At 39.6% G+C, this 21,954-nt stretch overlaps 2 protein-coding genes across 6 annotated transcripts in view; both read left to right on the forward strand.

Moving 5' to 3' along the window:
• Positions 1–13,063, forward strand: part of ctdspla (CTD (carboxy-terminal domain, RNA polymerase II, polypeptide A) small phosphatase-like a) — a 33,028-nt gene extending 19,965 nt beyond the window's left edge. For both annotated transcript variants that reach the window (XM_061064144.1, XM_061064145.1), the window contains 5 exons: positions 2,855–2,956; positions 8,867–8,923; positions 10,874–10,966; positions 11,052–11,237; positions 11,893–13,063. In XM_061064144.1, coding sequence (XP_060920127.1) covers positions 2,855–2,956; positions 8,867–8,923; positions 10,874–10,966; positions 11,052–11,237; positions 11,893–12,018 — 564 coding nt within the window. In that variant the 3' untranslated portion in view covers positions 12,019–13,063. The remainder of the gene's footprint in view (positions 1–2,854; positions 2,957–8,866; positions 8,924–10,873; positions 10,967–11,051; positions 11,238–11,892) is intronic.
• Positions 13,064–14,556: 1,493 nt separating this feature from the next.
• Positions 14,557–21,954, forward strand: part of vill (villin-like) — a 14,657-nt gene continuing 7,259 nt past the window's right edge. The window contains exons 1-9 of one of the 4 annotated variants that reach the window (XM_061064979.1): positions 14,589–14,701; positions 15,506–15,581; positions 15,726–15,764; positions 19,420–19,503; positions 19,639–19,713; positions 19,834–20,033; positions 20,396–20,504; positions 21,353–21,463; positions 21,885–21,954. The exon at positions 21,885–21,954 is cut by the window's right edge and continues 136 nt beyond it. In XM_061064979.1, the coding sequence (XP_060920962.1) occupies positions 15,522–15,581; positions 15,726–15,764; positions 19,420–19,503; positions 19,639–19,713; positions 19,834–20,033; positions 20,396–20,504; positions 21,353–21,463; positions 21,885–21,954 (748 nt within the window). In that variant the 5' untranslated portion in view covers positions 14,589–14,701; positions 15,506–15,521. Of the gene's footprint in view, positions 14,702–15,505; positions 15,582–15,725; positions 15,765–19,419; positions 19,504–19,638; positions 19,714–19,833; positions 20,034–20,395; positions 20,505–21,352; positions 21,464–21,884 lie in introns of all 4 variants that reach the window. The other 3 variants (XM_061064976.1, XM_061064977.1, XM_061064978.1) reach the window with 3 other exon arrangements.

The raw sequence follows: 21,954 nt of genomic DNA on the forward strand, positions 1-21,954 counted from the left end.
AATTTGGCACTGAAAATCCTGAGGCTTTCACTGTTCTCCTTCATCCTTCTTACCCTGCACTCTCTCAATCTGTAGAAAGACGTTTTAACAACTTGTTCATTTGATTCATTTGTGGCTTTGACTTCATCTCCGTTTGTCACATGTTTCACTTGTACAGAATATCAGGTTCATTTCCCTTTTAGACCTAATGTATTGAATTCTACTCCAGACCTTACAGCCGCTGTTTGGATCCACACATGGATGAAAGGTCTTGGGGAAAAAAAAAAAGATTAAATTAGTATCCTTATCGAGGAAGATTTCATCGGGCACTTGCACCAAGGGGTCATACCTATTGCTAGGAACCTCGTATTATTTCCTCGTACGTCATCAGACATTCAGAAAGCAGAATTTATCTGATCACTGCTTTGTTTGCGCTGACTCTGCTATTCATTTGGCTATTCTGGAATCTGTGTGGTGCCTGTGGTTTACTGTAATTTAGAATATTCACACTCACAGCATCCCACATGGCAGCCAAGCTTTAAACTACACCACCCCAGCACCTCCCTTCAAAGGCTGGAAGTGCATATCGCGAGCAGGTCTGCCTTTTTTTTTTTTTTTTTTTCCATTACTGTGTGAGGACTCAGAGAGGCGGCTTAAATAACTCAAGCTGACTGGGACAGGATTCATGTGCGTCACTCTTTTATTGTTAGGCAGTGTGAGAAGCATCATCAGAAAAGTAGACCACCAAGAGAGCTCCACAGCAAATACATGACAACACACAGGTACGCAGACGACGACCACGCTTTACTGTGACCCTCTCTGCTCAGCAGTTATAATGAAGGACTCCTTATGTTTTAGTTTAATGGAGATCAAAGGTCATGTGAAGGGGTCTATTAACCTGCTTAAGTTTAGCTTTTAGCTTTTTATTTTAGGATAAGTTGGAACTGATAAGTACAACAAACAGAAGAATTATGCATGAACAGGAAATAGTTTTTAAAAAATTATTTATGGGACAATGTGATCATAGCAGATATCACAAAGTGTTAGCGCTTTAAACTGAATTAGAAAACTGTTAATTTGAACGTCTGGATATTCCTGTGCAAACAATATGCTGCTAATATGGAAAAATAATTGTGTTGTTGTTTTCATATGAGTTGTCTCCTGCTATTTATGCCCTGGAAAAATGTTGTTTGGAAAATGTTTCACACAACAGAAAAAAAAAAAATACAGAAAAAATAGGATTTTAAGTTGAAATGCAAAATCAGTTTTTTGTCATGTTAAATGCTGATTTTCTACAAAATCTTCCGCTCTGCAGTCCTAAAAAAAAGTTCACATGATTAGAGGTGTTTTATATATTTACTGTTGCAAAATGGTCACCTTTGTATGTAATAGTAAACTGCAAACAATACTAACCATAATGTAATACATTTTAAACTTAAAGGGTCATTAGGCTTGTAACTAGTCCACTTGTCTTGTTGCTGTATATCAGCTGTAGAATGACTGAGGGCAGAGATGCAGACAGTGAATTGGACATTTGATGCGACTACTTGGCTAGATAATTCATTAATGTAACATTGCAAAAATGCATCCATAACGTAGAAGTCCAAGAAGTAGATTATTCATCAAAATGGTAAAAAAAGAAAAGAAAGAAAAAGGTTTACTTTTTGAATAAGTTTATATTTAACTTGAATTTGTTCAACTGATAATAATTCTGTGCATCAAAAACAAAGAAAAAAACCTGAAACGCAAGCGTAAGGCTTACCTCTGTCATTATTTTTTTTTATAGAGAGAAAAATAGTTTAGCTTTGTTATAGATGAGCTGGAGTCTGACAGGTCATAGGAAGAACACAGGATGTAATGTGTATCGATTAGTTTCAATGAATAATGACGGTCATTAGAAATAATGTCATCACACTTACTTCTACAGATGATTTAAAGCATGTGTGTTTAAATATGTCAGCTTCCCACTGATCAAGGATAAAAATGAACATTGAGCCCAATCAGTTTACGAGAGCACCATTTGGCTGTGGTAATCATAGTGCAGCTTCCTGTTGAAAAGGTCAAGGTCCTAGTCAGTCCTTCTTTCTTTGCTCGACCTGCATGTGTAAATCACATTCATCACGGCCTGACAGGATGTCATTAAGTGTCCTTGCTCACAGGAAACGCATCAGCGTGCAAAGAAAGGGGACGAAACACACTGAAACACACATAAATACAGGAAGCAGCAGAACAAGTGTTCGTATGTGTAGGATCGACAGAGTCCTTGCTCCTCACCTCTAGATCGATTTGTGTGTGTGCAAGAATGCATGGTCGTGTGTGTGTGTGTGTGTGTGTGTGTGTGTGTGTGTGTGTGTGTGTGTGCGCGTGCCCCCTACAGTGCACCATCTGCCCTGTGCCTGTCTGTAACCCCAGGCCTGCTTGGAAAGGACATAAGCGTTTCCCTTTTTTTCGCACTGACCCTAAAGGCAACACAGTTAGTCGCAGAGCTCAGTCAACATGAGGTCATACAGGAAATATCAGCAGGGACTCCTATAGTCACACCACAAATAGAACCACAACAAGACAGTTAAAAATATCAGCTACACAGATGCTTCATTACTGTATTAATAACAGAGCAATTAAGAGTCCTTCACAATCGTTTCCTTGATTACTCAGCCCCGAGTCAACCTTCAACAGAAGCTAAGTGACATCCTCCTGAGTGTCAGTGATGCAGTGGAGTGTTACGCTGCTGTCACCCAGAGTGATCACCTCCAACAATCTCAACTAAGCCTTCATCGTACGTCTGAGTATGAGTGTGTTCGTGTTTTGCAGCCGCTTCCCTCCATGTATTGAACATCTGTATAATATTGTAAACGCTTTCCATTTGTCTCTGCAGCCTCCAGCCAAGTTCCTCCTGCAGGAGGTCAGTATAGCAGACTACGGCAAGAACTGTGTGGTGATCGACCTGGACGAAACCCTCGTACACAGCTCTTTCAAGGTAGTCCCCCCCCCCCCCCCCCCCCCCCCCCCCGCCTCTCTGCAGCACACACACGCGAACATCACAGTTCACATTGTAATGTACAGACATTGATGTTGTGTTCTTTTTTTCACCATTTCAGCTGTGTTTCGCTCTTTTTCCATAGCCTTAGAGGGATAATAGGATTATACCAAAATAAACCCTTGAAAATGCCTTTACTTGCCGTGAACATATGTACTATGGCAGAGTGACAAATGGCATGAGCAACAGTGAATACCACTGAGCTTTGTCTGCATCGTTGGTACACAGTATGACAGGGAAGTATATCCCTGAGGATGTTGTTTGCTCTATCGGTTACAACATGACAGGGTAAAAAAAAAAAAAGATGTGCTGTAAATGTTATACAGCAAGGTGCTGGCATGGCTACCATTAAATCCTGGCCAGCTTTGTAAATCATTGATTTCATCAGCAATTCAGGGATTGACCATTTCAGATGTTTGGCAGGAATCATATCTCTTTAAAAAGATTCGCAGCAGCTCCAAAATGTCAGATTTTTACGAGCTAACAGGTTTAAACCTTTCACCACCAACCCCCACTGTGGGAGTCCACCTCCAGAAACAGACAATATGATTATTTCCATGTGTCAGGCCCTTGCAATACGGGACATTTCTAAGGTTTTTCTCTGAAAAGATGTTTTTAAGCCAGTTAAATGTCCCACCTAAGTTTTCAAGGTTTTTGGTTTTTTGAACCGTCCAAAGTGCACCAATCATTCTCTCTTAATCATCAGACATGTGTTAATGATGCCTGTAAAATATATTTAATGACCGAAAGCTATGAGACCAACATGAGAAGTTATTTTTTTTTAGCCATTCTGTCAAAATCTGAGTTTAAAATTCTCTAATAGATACTACAAAGCTGTATCCCACGATCCCTCCGCTGACACACCTGGCACACCTAGTGACCCATTTCAGCATGCTCTGCCTGGGCCCCAGCTGATCTTATTACACCTGTGTGTTCTGTATCTGTGTACCTTTTGTCCTCCGTGTAAGTGGTGAAAGTCAGAGACAATTAGCTCAAGGTAAAGCTAAAGATTCTTTCGTGTTTTGCTTTAGTTTTACTCAGTATTGAATGGACTGCAAGAAAAACACTGAGTTCTTTTTTGTGCGACGAAAAATACATTTCCTACACTGCGTTGAAGGAGAAGAATGTACACACACACACACACACACACACACACACACACACACACGCACACACTGTAGTGGACCCACCCATCACAGTCCACAGTACAGGGCCACACACACTCATACAAGGGTGTGTCCAGTACACTGTACTGTTGCCTTGAATGACTGTGGACTGAATTTCTCAGAAAACATGGATCTGTTGTCATAGTCTGGAACTTTTTATTTTCTCTCCTGACAAAACAAATGAGAAACCCCTCACAGGAACTCCTTTTGATGAAACCCAGTTGCATAGTCCATCAGAATGCATTCATTTCAGAGATCAGTATGAGGTCTGAAATGGATTCAGGCAATGCAGTAAACGAAAATCAGTTGGGAGAGGAAGAGAGGGAAACAGACATACTGAAAAAGCATTTTCAGTTATGTTCAGACCTTGGCAGGATATCCTTTAGGCTTCTATTTTTCTTATATGAAAAGAGGTAAGGAGGTCATTTTGGATCAAAGAATGGAGGATTTTAGTTCTGAAATATGAACTTAACCGTATGAATTAGACAATTAGTGCAGAAAAACCACAAGAAGTGACATGGGTACATTATATGTGGAGCACAGATGGAGAAAGACTAAAAAAAACAAAAAACATTACATAACACGTCTCACACTATATGCTTCATCCTGTATGATACAAATGGAACAAAAAACATGTTTCCACTCAAGGATTAGATCCAGTGTGTGTGTGTGTGTGGATGAGTACAAGTGGACAATAGGATTACTATGCTTTTTGTAGCAATATAATTAAATTAAAAGGCTTTTTATCAAAACAATAATTTAAAAAAATGGAACGATAATTTCTCCAACATTTCTCAAAACCAATCTCAAAGGGAGAAAAAATGAAATAGGAGAAAAAATGAGCTAGCTACACCAGCGTGGGAACAAAACGATTTTTAATCACTTTTATAAATCCTTCATTTTTCTTTTTTTTTTGCACGATTTTGTGCCCGACTGACAAAAGCATTTAGCAAATATCCATCATAAACTTTCTAACTCATTTTAAAGATGCAGAGCAGAACTTGCCGTAAGTTCTTATGACGCAAACAGAAAACCATTAATTTATACTTTTTAAAGCATTGACGAAGGCCACAACAATAGTGCGATCTTAAATTGTTTTAAATTTGAACATCATTTGGTTGCATTGGGATTGACCTTACCTGAAAGTTATCCATTATGGACTAACTAAGGGTCATAGAACTGAAATGATAAGGTGAATACATGATGAGTGGGTGTACAGAAAATCAACTGGCATCCATTTCCATGATTGATATGTACTAAAATTATTTTTTTTAAACATTTGATGGTTATTGTCTATGATAGGAAACTGAATTGGATTTTGGATAATTGGTAAACGACATAAGACACTTGATGGTTCAGCTTGCATGTTTTTCCACCAAATTTTGTTAATCAAGTGAGAAAGTAATCTGCATATTTATCCACAATGAATACAATTGTTTAAGCCTTAGAAGTCTTTGAATAAGTTGGTCCTTGTCTTGCCTAAGAGTAGCTGAAGAAGGTTTTTATGTGGATATACATGTGGTCATATTGTAGAAGTCAGAGATGCAGTATTAGTACACAAGTATGAATACGTTTGGGGAGACTTAGCTCATCTACAGGTCATTTCAGACAGACTGTGTGTGGACAGAACTGCTGAAATGACAGTCTTTCATATGCACGTTTGTAAATTAAAATGTTAGTGTTGTGCTATATCAATATAATGGTGACACTGGACCACAACCTGAGTGCTATCATCAATTTAAACTACCCAGAAGAAATTTCCCCATCAAGGCTGTTTCATCAGAAATCCATGAAGCAAACATTTATATCACCCCTCTCTATCATTTCTCTCTCACATACATTTATCTCTCTCGCTCTCTTCAGTTGTATATCTCTCACCGCCTCGGATCCATAAGAGAGCTACACTATGAGCAGCTGTTGTGTGTTCAGTTTTCAAATGATGATTTCAGTGATTCAGCCGGAAAGCAATACACAGATGCCAAGTCTGTCTCTGCGTCTCTTCCTCTTCCATCTGTGTCTTTCTCCTCTTCTCTTTTTAAAAGTTGAGTCAAATGCTGCCTGTTTGTTCTCTCTTGCCTGCCTGTCGCTCGTTTGGCTTATTACTGGCACCATTTTCAAATATAAATGATCTAAAACCGTCTTTGAGTTTCTTGGTGTAAACATTAACCAGAGCTGAGTATGTAATAAACCCTGATTCTTGGAGGTTTGCACATCTGTCTTTGATTGTGCGCTGACACACTCTTCATCAAACACAGAAACCAAACATCTGTAGTACAGAAGGTCTATTGTTGTGCCGTCAACGCCATAATGGTCATACTTGACAGATTACACAAGTGACAAGTAGAAGGTCAAAGTACTGCGTTTAGTATTCCTGCTGCAAACACCCCCTCTGTTGGATGGAACTGAAACTTGCTGCTGTAGTATGGAAGACAAATAGCATAAAATCCACTCACTCATGGGAAGGTGTGTTTTTATGGAAGTGGGAGTGAAGTAGTTTGAGAAACAAGGACAAATCTGCCCTAAGAAATTGATTATACGCTACTTTAAATTCCTATTTAGCATTTACTGTAAGCATAAGGTTGAAGAAACAATGAACCAGTCATTTATAACTAGGGCTGTCAGACGATTAAAACATTTAAATGGCATTTTTAATCCCATGTTTGAATTTCCACTATTTCACATTTAAGAATAAAAATAGTTTTTACTGTCTTGTGCTGTAAGTACTTAACTTGCCGTTTGAATAAGACCCTGCTTTTATTTCTAAATAAAATTAGGACCTTCTGACAGACGGTTACGACATTAACTTATCTAAGAAAAAAGGAACTCTTTAAGGATCAGAAACTAAATGAAAACAGCTAAAAGGAAAGGTAAAAAAAAATAAAAATGTTTGATCTCACAAGGTGGATATATTACTTTTGACTCGTCAAGTGAGATCTCTTGGAGATTTTTAATGTGAACTGAGTCATCCAAAGATGCAGTATTGTTGTTCTTTTCCAATCACTGTGACTACAGTGAGACACTGCCGCGGCTTATCCAATTAGGGCCGACAGCCCTATTTATAACATGAATACATTTTCAAGAATGAATTTACATTAGCTGTATTGCAAACAATGAATGTCCCTTTCACAACATTTTTTATAATAGCCTATTAGCCTGTGTCATTTTGAGTTTCACAATATTTTCAGACTCATTTCTGATTAAGCAGCAGCCTCAACTTAAGTGCTCAGACAAGCAGCTAGATGTTGAAGTACACCCCCAATTTTTGAATAAGCTAGCTATACAGTAGGCTATAAGGCTATAGCATCTACAGTAGCTTAAGTTCACTCACAGATAAAGCTGATAGACTTTAATGAACCTGTTCACTGTAAAGGAAAAAATCATTCTGATGCTCTGACATCCAAACTACTATTTATACTTTATAAATAAAACATTAGGTAAATGGTAAAGGTAAATAATCATAAAAGAGAAAAAGGTACACAGGTACTGCTAAAGCTAGTAGCCTAGCTTAGATGCTACAGCCATCAAGAAGTGAATGGTGCAAGGTCAAGTTTCTGTTTTATTAAAAAAGGATTAAAGTTGAGATTTACTGACTGATAAAGCGGTTTAAATAGTTTTTGGATAATTCACTTTTAAACTAAGCAAACATATGACCTGCAGGTATGAAGACTTGTTTCGAAAGACACAGACTATATTTAACAATTACTGACCACAATCACATTTTTGACTGACTTTACACAGTTTCATCATGTTAAACATGTAGCTAAGTACTGTTTGGAAATTATATAGCCTAATTTGACATTTGGCAATAAAGGCTAATGAACACAGTTGAGATTTGAATGATATAATCTAGGGTATTTGTACAGAGCAATTAGAGCTGCGTTTGAAACATCTACTCTGAGAAAAAGTTGTAGTGGTTTCCAAAGGTTGACTTGGCTCCCTATCATCTTCAGTAATGTCTGGCTACTGCAAGTTGGAAATATTTGACCATTAGCTACAAGTGCTTTTAGAACTTTGAGGAAAAACTAGCTGTAGTTGGTCCCCAGCAGCACTACACCCATGCCAGAGCAATGTTGTTCAAGCGATTCACTGATACTTCCAAATAATGCTTTTCTCTCTAAAACAAACTATCCAGACAAGTGACAGACGAGCTCTTACAGAACACCTTTCTTTGCGCTTCTTTTAACTCACAGAAGCGCTTCTCTATCTGTGTCACCTATTTTTCCTTCTCCCCCTTTTTCCGAAATGACACCGCTGTGCCTCCCACCTAATCCTTTCATCCTTGTCTTTTACACTCCCTCCGCTTGTCTTCCACCCACAACCCTCTGGCACCTATCTTCCTCTACCTCCCGCACCTCTCCTCTCCTCTCTCCTCTTCCTAGCTTCTAAAGATGACACCAAGTCACGCTGAGAAAACGGGGGCGCTCCTCCTGATCATGTTCACGTCAGTCATCTTGTTCAACTCCCTGCTTTCTCCCTGGAGTCCCCCCTCTGAATTCTACTTAACACTGAGCTACAGAGCACTGGAGCAGAGGGATCCACATTATGCTTAAATACACTCTACTTTGCCTGGGGAAACTGACAGGAGAATTTTACCCTTTTCATTTTGTTTTTTCCAACAGAAGTGTTGATATGTGTTTTAGCTGCACCCTTTTTAATTCTTTCTCTGCTTCTTGTTTTCCCGCAGCCTATCAGCAATGCAGACTTCATCGTTCCAGTGGAGATTGATGGGACTGTTCATCAGGTACAGTTGCACTGATATGAAGAACTTCCTGAATGATGGCCTTTAATTAAACATAAAGTGTTAATTTGTAGTATTTCCCTGGGTCTCTTTTTCTCTCTCTCTCTGTTATGTTGCAGCTGCGGCAAAAAAAAAGACATAGCTCATACACTCCTACAGGAACTAACCATGCTAACTGATCTGTTTGAACTGCTTATATTTTGTAGTGTTTTGATCTTGAAGGTGTCCTGTTTGAAGCAGCATCAGCTGTACTGTAGCTGTGACCAGGTTCAAGTAATCCAGGATAGGCTTTCTGTATCTGTCTTGGCCTATGCTTGATTACTTGCACTTGGGGGCAGCAACTGAACCCATGCAGAGTCCTGCTGAAGAGGACGAAGACGAGCAGAATGGCACATGTTAACACGTAGTAATCTAAAACTGTTAAGACTTTTGCATGTCCTACCTAATTCCAAAGTCTCGTAGTAGCTTAATAATGTTTATAAAATTGCAAATCTTCCTTTCAGGATATTCAGGGTCGTTCTAAAAGTGTGCTGCACACATGTTCGCTCGTCATCACAACACAGGAGGAGTTCAAACAAACAGACACGGTAGTTGTAGCTCATGAGCCACGCTGAAGGTTAAGAAGCTTAAGTGCTATCAAATGGATGATGTCATGCCGCGCTCAAGGTTTGCCAATTCTTGAGATGTGAGGAATCTGACAAATAATTATAATTTCACTGCTTTGTAATTTATTAGTTGGAGAACAGACAGTTGATTAGAGCATAATTCAGGTTTAAACAACATGTTCAGAAACCCACTGCTGTTTTATGTGTTACTCAACCACATCCTATAGCTGAAAAGTACTATCTAATAGTAATGTTGTCTGTCTTGTTGATTATTTGACCACGTTAACTGGTGGTCAAAGATGGTTTTTTTAAGGTTATTTTGGGGCTTTTTATGCCTTTATTTTTGAGAGGACAGTGGGTATAGTAAGAAACCGGGATGAGAGAGAGTGGGGAGTGAAGAACGGCAAAGTGCAGAGGGTCAGAATCGACCCCAGGCAATCCGCTTCAAGGACTGTAGACGCTGTGCATGGGTAAGGCAATATAACCACTAGACCAGTGGTACCCAGCCTTGTTAGGCTTAAGAGCAAAAAATGGCCAACAAATATTTCTGAATGAAAGACATCTTTCTTTCCTAAAATATTTGTGGGAAACAAAGTGACATGACTTGCAAAGAATGATTTCTGCTGACAATGTTTCCCTTTTTTAAATAATTACTTTGGATTTTGTTTTTCCGAGTAGGACCTTAAAGAGCCTCAGGTTGAGTATCGCTGCACCAGACTATCTGCCACCCCTTTAATATCTTGTCTTACCTTGAAATATGACCCTATGTGCCTCAAGATTTTTTACCATCAACTGCTTTTCCTGCTGATCAGTTGGGAAGCCTTTAAATGGTAGCACTTTTTAAGGTTTTATATTGAACTGGAACACTACTGTAGTGGACCCCCCCCCATCACAGTTCGCAGTACAGGGCCACACGCACTCCTACAAGGGTGTGTCCAGTACACTGTACTGTTGCCTTGAATGGCTGTGGGCTGAATTTCTCAGAAAACATGGAACTGTTGTCATAGTCTGGAACTTTTTATTTTCTCTCCTGACAAAACAAATCAGAAACCCCTCACTGGAACTCCCTTTTTTCCCTCTTTCCCTGGAGTGTTACATTATCACGGCATTTGAGCTTTCCACCTTGAGTGTGACGTCACAGGAAAGTTGCTTTAAAGTGAATTTGGTTGCCTCAAGTAGCCCATGAACAAGACATCGAGTTAACAGTGGCCAAATGCTTTTGTCCCGCCAGACATTTAAGCAGCAGCTGTTGACATGAAGGGCTCAAATACACATTTTGACTGGCACTTAAAAAATCTTACGTTTTGAAACTTGGCTTAAAAGGTGTGTCTCTGTGTCTTCTTTTCAGGTGTATGTGCTGAAGAGGCCCCATGTAGACGAGTTCCTCCAGAAGATGGGGGAGCTCTTTGAATGTGTCCTCTTCACAGCAAGCTTAGCCAAGGTTTGTTCAACGTTTGCGCTCTAAGACACCACAGACATGCTGACTTTGCCTCAAAAACACTTTTCATCTTTTTGGTTTGTTATAGTATGCTGACCCTGTGGCAGACCTGCTGGACCAGTGGGGGGTGTTCCGCGCCCGGCTCTTCAGGGAATCCTGTGTTTTCCACAGAGGAAACTACGTCAAAGACCTCAGCCGGCTGGGCCGAGAGCTCAGCAAAGTCATCATCATAGACAACTCACCTGCCTCCTACATCTTCCACCCTGAAAATGCGGTAAGTCAGCCCTCGGATTGATGGCGGCGGTTCTAAAATCGACCTTAAGCTTTCATCATGGAGCATTGAGCCTCTGATCCTAGATATTGTGTTAAGGAGCCTGAAATACATGTTCCTTGTCGTGAGTTTACAAATATCAGAAAATAATGAGCTCCTCCTGCCTCAGAGTCTTTTTTTGTGGCTCATGTGAAGCTAGAATGTTACTGCTGTTTCACTCATTCAATATATTTCAGGAATATAACTTGATCTTGAGTGTGATATAAATGCATGACATGTTCCATGTTATGGTGTGTTTTTAGATCTCATACAATCCTGACTAACACGGGGTCAAAGTTCACAAGAAAGAAGTGATTAATAAAGTTAATAGTACAGTGATTATATCTTCTAGAAAGATGTTTGTTTGAATCTGAACTGTTGACTTAAAAGCAGCTTTGAGCTGGAGGCAGTGTTCCCAATATTATGACATGTTTCTCCTCTGCTGAAGTTTCTCAGTGGAGTTGCTGCCACTCTTCATGCCTTTGATGTATTTCCCCACATTAATTATTTGCACAAATCTCGCAGCATCTCCTCACCTGTTACGCAACGCTTTTGCAGCGGCTGTGTTTTCTCTCTCGATTAAAACACGTCAATCTGGCTCTTCTTCTCCTCCCACCAGGTCCCAGTGCAGTCCTGGTTTGACGACTTGACGGACACAGAGCTGCTGGATCTGATACCGATGTTCGAGGGCCTCAGTAAGGAGGACGACGTTTACAGCCTGTTACACAGCCTGAGGAACAGGTAGCAGACAGCAGCTCCTTCCTGCGTAGTCGCCCATCCCTGCTGCACAGAGGCCTCACCTCGCTGCCACGGGCCCTGCAGCCCGGCTCCCAGGAGTCCCAGTGTGGCCCCAATCTGAGGACTTCAGGCAGTTCTGGTCATAATGACATCTAGAGACAGCAACTGATCTCTGTACTCTTGGACCCTTTGTACAGGACTCCTACTGACAAAAGATTATATTACTGTATGTACATACTATATGTTTCTAAGAGCAAGACATACATAAAGTAATTTTTCTATCAGAGAGAGGAGGTTTTACTATTCTATCAAGTAATATTTTAGTTACCAAAAATAATCAAATAGACAGAAACAAAATGTTTTTTGTTTCTTTTTTCGAGAAGGAGTGACTTTTTGTTTGTTTGGTTTTTTTTTTGTGTTGAGCTGTGCTATGCAGGCTGTCGTTTCTCGTCTGACCTTTTGTTCAAACAACTGTGATTTCTCTTCTCTTACAGAATGAAGTGCCTTCATTACTGTGCTGATTTCGTTGTGTCAGGTTATGGGGTGTGCGTTTTAATGCTGCATATTTACTCAAATTTTCCGAAAGCATACGGACTAAATCCTTGAATTTAATTTGGAAACAAGTCTTTGGTGATTGTGAATGAATCTAGTATAATGACAAAAAATATATATATAACTACCCTGTTAGATACGATGACTCTTTGCGTTTGAGTTTGGTGACATTGAATTGTTAAACTTACCAAAGATTGTTACAATTCAATGTGATTTGTGATTGAATGCCGTCATTTGATCCTTTACAGTGGCTGTAAATTGATGACCCTTAAAGATATTGAAACCCCCCCCCTGTTATTTAAAAAAAAAAGACAAAAAAGAAACCTTTGTAATGACTTCACTGTCCACCAATAAATGTTCAACTTTTGAAGACAATATCAAGAATAGCTTAGATTAAATGAAATTATATTTATTGGGGAAATGGGGTTGGGTGCATTGTAAAGACTGCTGTTGAAATCGTACTGTACAACATTATTAAAGTTGCAGGTTTGCACACTGTCCTTTTGTAGCATGGTGTAATGACTTTATTTAACCTTAAAGGATATGTCAAATTTTTTATTTACATGAAATGTTGCAGGAAACATGCAGGCTGATCAAAGCTCAAACCAGATGGTGAATGCTCAGCTGATGAGTATTATGCAACATTTCACTGCCCAGTTGCCTTGACTAAAAACAAAGCTAAAACAAAGTAAATATTGGACTTTTAGGCCCTGTGTCCACCTAGCACCTTTTCTCAATTGTTTCCAATGAGGAGAGAGTTTTTCGCAGCAGAAAGTGGCCGCCCGGAGATGAAGAAAAAGCACAGCGCTTCGCCTTTTTTGTTTGGACGTCAAGTAGGAAATCTTTGAACTTTTCAGAAAGGCTCTGTTGACGTCAGCGGTGCTCTTTTCCAAATGTGTGATGTTCCCTGTAGTTTGGGATTGTGTCTTGTAACCATATCCTCTATCCGCTCCGTGTCTGATCGGGAAATAAATGATCTTTAAATTAAAAACAAAAAATAACAGAGCAGTGTCGGTCATACAGCGGTCGTTGTCAACAGACTGTTGTCATAGAGACAGGACCCCCCGAGCACGCAGCCAGTGTTTTTCTGCTGGACCCAGGGCTGAATAGATAAGTCATTTATAAACATGATTCTAGTGAATGCTAATGTTGCTTCATGTCTGCTGAATGTTTTTGAGCGACTTTCACACATTCACTCAGAGGTGACAATATGTCAAGTTCTTTCTTACAGGTTGTTTTTGTTGCCTCCTAGTTGCTGGAAAGCAAGACGCATGGTTCAATGACAATTGATAAGCAAATTTTCAAGTATTTAACGTGTTTAAATTGCCATGAATGTAATTCTAAGAGGTTCAAAGGCCACTTTTTGACCTTGGAAACAGTCGTTATAACATTTTCGCTTGTGGGGCCTTTTTCCTAGCTGTCACAGAGCACGATCAAAGGATTGGTTTGCTGGTTTCTGACGAGACAAATGTGATTATTTAACCCAACACGGAGGAGAAGAACTTGACGTGCCCCCTAAAAAAAGAGACATTTAAAAAAAAAATCTTATGAAGGAATTGTTTCTATTTCAACAATTTGTTTTCTTCTTTAGTCTTTTGAAAGCATGAGGAAGACACTGAGCTAATATCAACTGTATTTATGAAAAAAAATCTGATTCACTTGTATGTGAAAAGGATTGAAACTGATATAATCAAAAGAACAGAAAAAGAATAATGTGTTTTAAAATGTTTTTAAGGACATTTAATCGTTTTATTCTAAAGGACAAAGTGCCTTCTTCCACAGAGGCTCTGGCTCCTTAGATAAATGATCTGCAAGGTGCATTAATTGTATGAATATAAACTGGTTAATGTGCAACCAAGAGGCACTAAGCTTCATGTGATATCTTGATGTGAACTTTTAGCTTCCGCTTACGTAGCAGCCACTTTAACTGCTGCAGTGGATTAGGCATTACAGAGCCTATTGTTCAAGCCTGTTCCCCCCCCCCCCCCCCCCCCCCCCCCCACCCACCCCCCTACCTTTAATTTCCCACTTGTCCCTCAGAAATGTGTGTGGACGGAAATTCTCCACGTTGTTGAAATGACCATACTGTCATGATGGAGTTCAGGTCTGATTCTAAACACGAAAAGCCGTGGTCAAAGGTAAGAAAAAACTTAAGCCCGTTCGCTTGTGAAGCTGTTGGTTAAGAGGAGAAATCAGGTTAGTTATGCAACGGTCTTCCTCTCAGACTCGATGGCAGGGATTGTGTGAACAACATGAGTCTAAGACGTGTGTAATGCTTTCACAGGAAACGTCAGCAGGGAGGCTGATGTGTGTTCCATGCACTGGCTGCAACGTGTAGCAGCAGCAGCAGGATTTTACAGATTGTTTGCACAGTTTGGAAATGTTCAGGGAGCAGAAGCAGGGTTTGATACTTTGGGGAATACTTTAAATTTGATCTGTCACCGTTTTCAGGGTTTAGATGTTAAAGCAATTAACCCACAATTGATTTCTCTTGTATCTTTCCATTAAATTCCCTGTTTGACTTACATCCACGCTCTGCAAAAACTGTGCAGGATTCTTTGTATACAACATGTTAATACGTCTCCACATTGAACAAACAAATGCTTGCAATGCCTCCTCTGTTGGGAGAACAAAGCCCCGAGCTGCAAACCTTCAATAATGTCAAGTGTTTCTCCTTGAGTGTGTGAGAGGAGGCACAGAAGGAGAGGTGTAGCCACAGAAAGCCTCAGATTCCTCTCTAATACTACTCGGGGCTCCTCGAGTGAACCCCATCTGCTATAGTTGTAACAGTTGTGACATGAATAATTGGCGTCAAGTGGCCCCTGTTACCACCCGCTGTGCTTCTGACGGCTCAGTCGGACACGAAAACAACACTGGCTGCCTTCTTAAAGGCACGAAAACGAGCCAGCCTCCCTACAACAAATCACATTTTTCGGTTTCAGAGGTGACTGGGCAACAATGCATGAAGAGGCGTGTTTGAGGTTGATGCATTGTAAATGTCCAGGCAGGAAATTGCAGGTGTGTTCAAACTTGGGTGTGGAGACAAATAAAGCCAGCCCCACTCTCCACAGCACACTCCATCTGGCACACGAGAGGGAAAGTTATAGGGATACTCTATTACATTAAGTCAAAATCTCACTAATCTTACTCCACAATTTGTAGGGGACACACAGGCTTTTACCCCACCAGACACAGCACAAGGTAAGAGCCATACTTTTATTTTTGTGATTCATTTCACAAGGTTATTTTTTGTCTTATCTCTCTAAATGTTTCTGTCTGTAATCACTTTGATTTACAAATTACAAAATCATTATCGTTCCATTTCCCATTATTATTGTTGTTGCGAATAAAATCTGTAAAATAGATGTTATGGGGTGTTTTTCAACTTACACACTGCAATGTAAAATCAAGATGATATCATTAAGTATTAACAAAGCCCATTGTGTATGCTGAGTCAATGGACACCGCAACTTAATTGATGTGAAACCAGTCTTTCCTGCCACGGAAATGGACGCAGCGCTGGTCGTCAATTTTTCTTTTCATAAAATTGTTTGTTTAAGTTTTTCATTTATTCTGAACGGTTTCGGGGTAGCACGGCACAATGGCTGTTTTTTTTCATTCACAACAGGGAGTAGTTGCTACGGCCTCCAAAACCATCAATAGTCATCACAGTTTCATCATCCATTAGTTCAACTGAAGTAAATAAGTCAAAGTAAAAGAGGGGGTGAGGGTGGTATCATACTTGTGTTTGACAGTATTTAAATTATGTTACAAACGTATTGAAGTGGTTTGCTTATCATGAATACGTTAGTGATGAAAACAGATTTGTTTGTCGTACCGATTTTTTAAGAAATCTAGTCTGACAAATACACAGCACTGTCAAATGAATAACACATGTTAAGGAGAGCTGTTACAATATTTATATAGTTTGGGTGTGGCCTCCTCTTCACCAACACAACCAATATGGTCAATAGATAAAAAGGCCTGTTATCTAATCCGACTTTAAACATTAATTTAAAAAATATATATATATTAACCATGTCTGTGAGATCATTTATGTAATGTTTCAGTATCTGTTTCATTAAGTTGAATGGGAGCATGTGCAAAATGAAACATAGTTGTTTGATATGAATTTAGTTAACAGCTCATTTTCACTTGCTGTTCTTTTGTTGAACACATTCAATATCTCGGATTCAACAACAGGGTTGGCCTAGTGGTTAGTGTGGTCTGAGGCTGTAGCCCTCCAAACAGGTGGCCTGGGTTTGAATCCGACCTGTGGCTCCTTTCCCACGTGTCATCCCCACTCTCTCTCTCGCCCTGATTTCTGACTCTATCTTCTGTTCCGTCTCTAAATAAAGGCATAAAAAAGCCCCCCCCCAAAAAAAACATTAGAAAAAGAACTACATGGTTGGATACACAGTGTCAAATTAAATATATTACACTTACAACAGTACATCACATAATGCATTAACCAGGGGTTCCCAAACTTTCAGCATCTGACCCCCAAAATAAGGGTGCCAGAGTCTGTTGACCCCCACTGGGCCTGAAGGTGGTTCAGGCATATGCAATCCAATCCAACTTTATTTGTTAAGCACTTTAAAACAACCACAGTTGACCAAAGTGCTGTACAGAAGAATAAATAAAAATACACAACAGCTCACATGAGATAAAATAAAACTACACGTGAAATACAGCCTGAATTTAAAAGACATAAAACATAAGTAAAATGAAGAGGCACGCACTAATCGGCCTATCCAAATACTAAGAACAGAAAAAAATACAACAGCTTAAAAACCTTAAAATGATTTTAAATAGTACATTTATTGTAAGAAAGGCTAGAAGCAGAATACAACTGAGTTCCATGTATAGACTTTAGCAGTGAGTGAACATACAAAACTTAAGCTGCGTCAAACTTTATCATCTTTATGTGGAAAGAGCAGCAGATACCTACACTGTTGCTATCATATGCAGTTTCTTTTACACAGTTAATACCTGTTTTTCATTCACTAAATAATATAGTTTTATTAAGTGTTGAACTACTTTTTTAACCTATTTTTACAATAATGGGTAAAATATACAATTTTCAATTATTTTTTTAATTGTTATTAATTTTTTTAAAGGCGACCCCTGGGGGTCCTGGCTCCCTCTTTGATAGACTAATTGTTAACCAATCTCCCTCTTAGAAAGAAAGCTGCACACCCTCACTTAACTGAATGAACTCAGTATTTTTGCTGCTACGGTCATGAGTCACTGGTAACATATGGTGGTTAATGTTAGCTAATATTAGCATACTTAAGCTATATATTGCTGTATCATGACATGAGTCAGTTGTCTAATTTTACAACTTGTATCTAGTTGACCGGTAAGCCATGTTTTAGCATTTACTATCATCCTGTAATTGTTACTTTGGCCTACTGTCTATGTGTAGTTCCATAATCACGCTTTTAAACTACTAATAGAACTGTAACTTTTTATATCACACAAGATGTTGTGAAGTTATCCCCGCATGAGTCAGTCTTTTCCTCTTGGTCCTCCTTCGACTCACACACCAACTGAAGTTTGATTTAGCAACTTGAGCCAAGCCCTCTAATTTAATAGATTTCTTGACTCTTTTTTGTAAGCGTAGTATGCGTCACCCCTTTATTACATCAATAATAAAGCCTTGATAATATTAATAAAGGGAGTGGTAAACATGCTGGTAGAATACAGCTGACCTGACCCAGCCTCACCTTACACCACCCACTCCATCAATCACTGCCTCGGAAAGACGGTTTTATACCTATACCTGGAGCAAAGATTAGATTCTGATGCAGCGTGCAGTATATGAACCATATATTAAAGCTGGGTTATTTCTCAGGGGAATATCCGCAGCTATAGCTCCTCCAGCTATCTGACAATCGATTCATATGCATGGATCCTGTATTTGCATTCATGATGTGTTGGCGGCAGCTTGACATCCCCCTGATCCTGTTTCCACACGGTGCGTTAGCATTAAGCATATATTCTTGGCTCAGCTGCTGTTACAGTGTGTTTGCTTATCACTGCTGTTGTTTTTGATATCTCAGTCCGGAGGCTATCTAAGCAGAACTGATAGCAGAACTTCAAGGTTGCTATGGCGCCAAGCTGACACTCATTAGGGGGATTAGAGGTGTTTTGCCGTCAGAGATACTTTCTTTTGAAATGGTTCACTTGACATGTCAGAGACATCCGTTTCAAGTGAAAAGATAGGAAGCTCCAAGAAGATGATCAATGAGGAGGAGGACACTTGAGAAATGCAATATTTGTATGTTGAGGTACTTTGGATGAGTCTCAATTGAATGTTTTCCTATCTACTATTTAGGGTTCTGATATGTAGGGGCGTACTCAGCATTATTAGTGCCATGACTCATGGTATCCAGAACCCCACAAAATATTAAAACTCATAACTCTGCAGTCCCCTCTTCTCACTTCATACCTAATCTTCACTTTGTGTTTTGATATTATTGACCCACACTTGATTCACTTTTTCATTTTTATTTAATTTTACGTTAGAGAGAGATTTATCATTTATCATTTTCCCTCAGTATTTAATCATATCAACTCAAAGAGGGGGGATAAGTTGCTCATTCAAATGTTTACTTAACAGTATTTTATTTTCAATCCAATACAATTTAATCTAAACCAGCGGACGTCTCCCTGTCCTTTTTTTTTGTACACAGCCCTAGCTCTGTAAAAAGAAACCAAACAATGGAGCTGACATATCACCCGTGTAGTGTGCCTTAATGCATACATCTGTAATAAATCGCTGCATCATTGGAAGTTAAAAAACACTGAGATTTCTAACCTTTTCCTGCCCTATATATGTTTTTTTTTCCAGTTCAGCAGAACGATGAGTGATGACAGTCAAGACCCATTTAGAAATGTTCACCAAAAGCCAGGCCTGCAGATATGGACCATCAATGTAAGTTAGCCTGAAGATAAACATTATACAACCCATGTTAGTGTTTAACTGTACTTTGCTTAGCAGATAGTGTTCTCATCTTATTTTAGAGTCAGATTTCATAAATATCAAAGTGTTGTTTTTCTCTTTGCTCAGAACATGCAGATGGTGCCAGTTCCAGCCAAGGGCTTCGGTAACTTCTTTGAAGGGGACTGTTATATTGTTCTCTATGTGAGTACAACACTGCCCGATTTTCCAAGAGACATGAATGAATGAAGACATGTGATTTATGCATGATTTGCAAGTTTGTATGGAAGTGTGACTGTGTCTCGCTCTGTGTTTTCACACCAGATAAGTCAGAACAGAGGCTCGGGCCAGTCAGCTGACATCCACTATTGGATAGGAAAGGCGTCCTCTCAGGATGAGCAGGGTGCAGCGGCAATCTTCGTCACCCAGCTGGACGAGCACCTTGGCGGGAGCCCTGTCCAGCACAGGGAGGTGCAGGACTGCGAGTCCCCGCGGTTCAGGAGCTACTTCAAAAATGGCCTCATGTGCGTAAAAGACAAAGGGCTGGTGTATGAGCCAGAAGTGGGCGGTGACTAAAGAGAGGGCGTCACATTTGTGCTGTAATCTTCCTGGGACAGGGTTTACCAGAGTAAATCCTCTACATGGAATCATGATGACACAAATTAAACTTGTTTTGTTGGGGCTAAGCTAAGAAAAACAGAGTTTCCTCGAGCCCAATTCATAAACCTCTTACATTTCATTGGGGTTTTCCTTCGTGTTAATGTTCAATTAAGGTACTACATTTTAAAAACTGCTCCTACTTGTAGCTGTTTTGTCACTCATCCTGCTTTCAATCAGCTGTTATTGTTTTATCACGCTTGAACTTTAGCAACTAATCTCTCCACAGCTATAAGAAAGGGGGAGTGGCTTCAGGTTTTCAACACGTTGACCCAAACACCTACAATGTCCTGAGACTGCTGCGCGTCAAAGGGAGGAAGCATGTCACAGCATCAGAGGTACGCAGCATGGAATAAAAAAGGGCTGTGGAGGGGATTAATTCCGCCTGCCAAGTAGTAGGGAATTGTGATTAAGGGAGGGGTGGATTATTTGCAGCAGGTGCTAAAGGTTTTTGCCAAGACAAACAATGACACACAATAATACAAAAGAAAAACAAGATAGTGATCCAAATAAAGTTAATAAATGAACAACGCAAGCACAATAAAAAACATGCTTCACAACTGACAAAAGTAAATGTATACAAAAGTTAAAAACAACAATTCGTCACAATGGCTTTCAAAATCTTCACAAAAAACCATTTGTGTACTGACAAAATAGTCTTCTTTAGCTTTGAGTAAAACAGTGTTGTAAGCCTTAGCACTTCAGTGTGACTTTGGAAAAAGGACTACACAGCTCCTGGTAGCTAGCACCTGCCTGCTATCTGTAGCTTACGGAGGAGGTCCACAGCCCAAGGCAGAAGAAGCGTTCCATTAGCTAACACTTAGCATCCTAATTGAATTAGCAGTGGTTGCCGCTGACGACATTTTTTTTTGCTATTTCTTGTGTTCTCATCAAGGCGGGGTTAATAATCTGCTGATTAACACAAATTTAATGTATTTTACCGTAAAGATGTGACACTTGAGTAAGTCATAGACAATAAATTGTAATTGTAATGTTCAACAATACAGATCAAACAATAAATCTAATTTTTCAAGCAACAACGTTCCACGGTCACCACATGTGTCACTTCTCCTTACACGTTAATCATAATTGTTTTCCATTACTTGTTTTTTTCCTAATTTGTCGTATTACAACAGTGTGCGTGCTTTATTTGAAGTAAAACTGAAGTTTGTGTGCATATTTGCAGGTGGAGGTATCATGGAACAGCTTTAACAACGGAGACATATTCCTGCTGGATATGGGAAAAGCCATAGTTCAGTGGAACGGCCCCAAGAGCAACCGGAGAGAGAAGCTCAAGGTAATCCATCACTCAGAATGTTTATAAAAAGAGCAGAAGAAACAGAAAGTTACATGTTGTACACAGAAATGTTCTGAAACTTTAATAATGGACATTTTCCTCAACATCTATTGGAATTTTTTCTTTCTTGTACATTTTCAGGAATCTTTGGAGGCTTTTCCCAGAGAGTTTCATGGAAAATGTACATAGCTTTCTTTTTCTTAATTAAGATTGGGCTCTTTGACATTATTTTATTGGACAGAAAATGTGGGGAGAAGAGTGAGGGTTGATGTGCACCAAATAGCTTCAGAAGCAGAGGTTGATCCTGTAAACTTTCCCCAGAATTCTTTTGAATTCAAAAATTCAGGAACTTACATAGACAGGCTCCTTAAAACTGAAGTAAAGTCTTGTTACTTATTTAAGTACCCCCCGTTTTTTGCAGGCGGTCTTGTTGGCTCAGGACATCCGGGACAGAGAGAGAGGAGGTCGGGCTCAGATTGGTGTTGTGGAGG

Source organism: Labrus mixtus, chromosome 19, assembly GCF_963584025.1.
Source record: "Labrus mixtus chromosome 19, fLabMix1.1, whole genome shotgun sequence".
Lineage (NCBI taxonomy): Eukaryota > Metazoa > Chordata > Actinopteri > Labriformes > Labridae > Labrus > Labrus mixtus.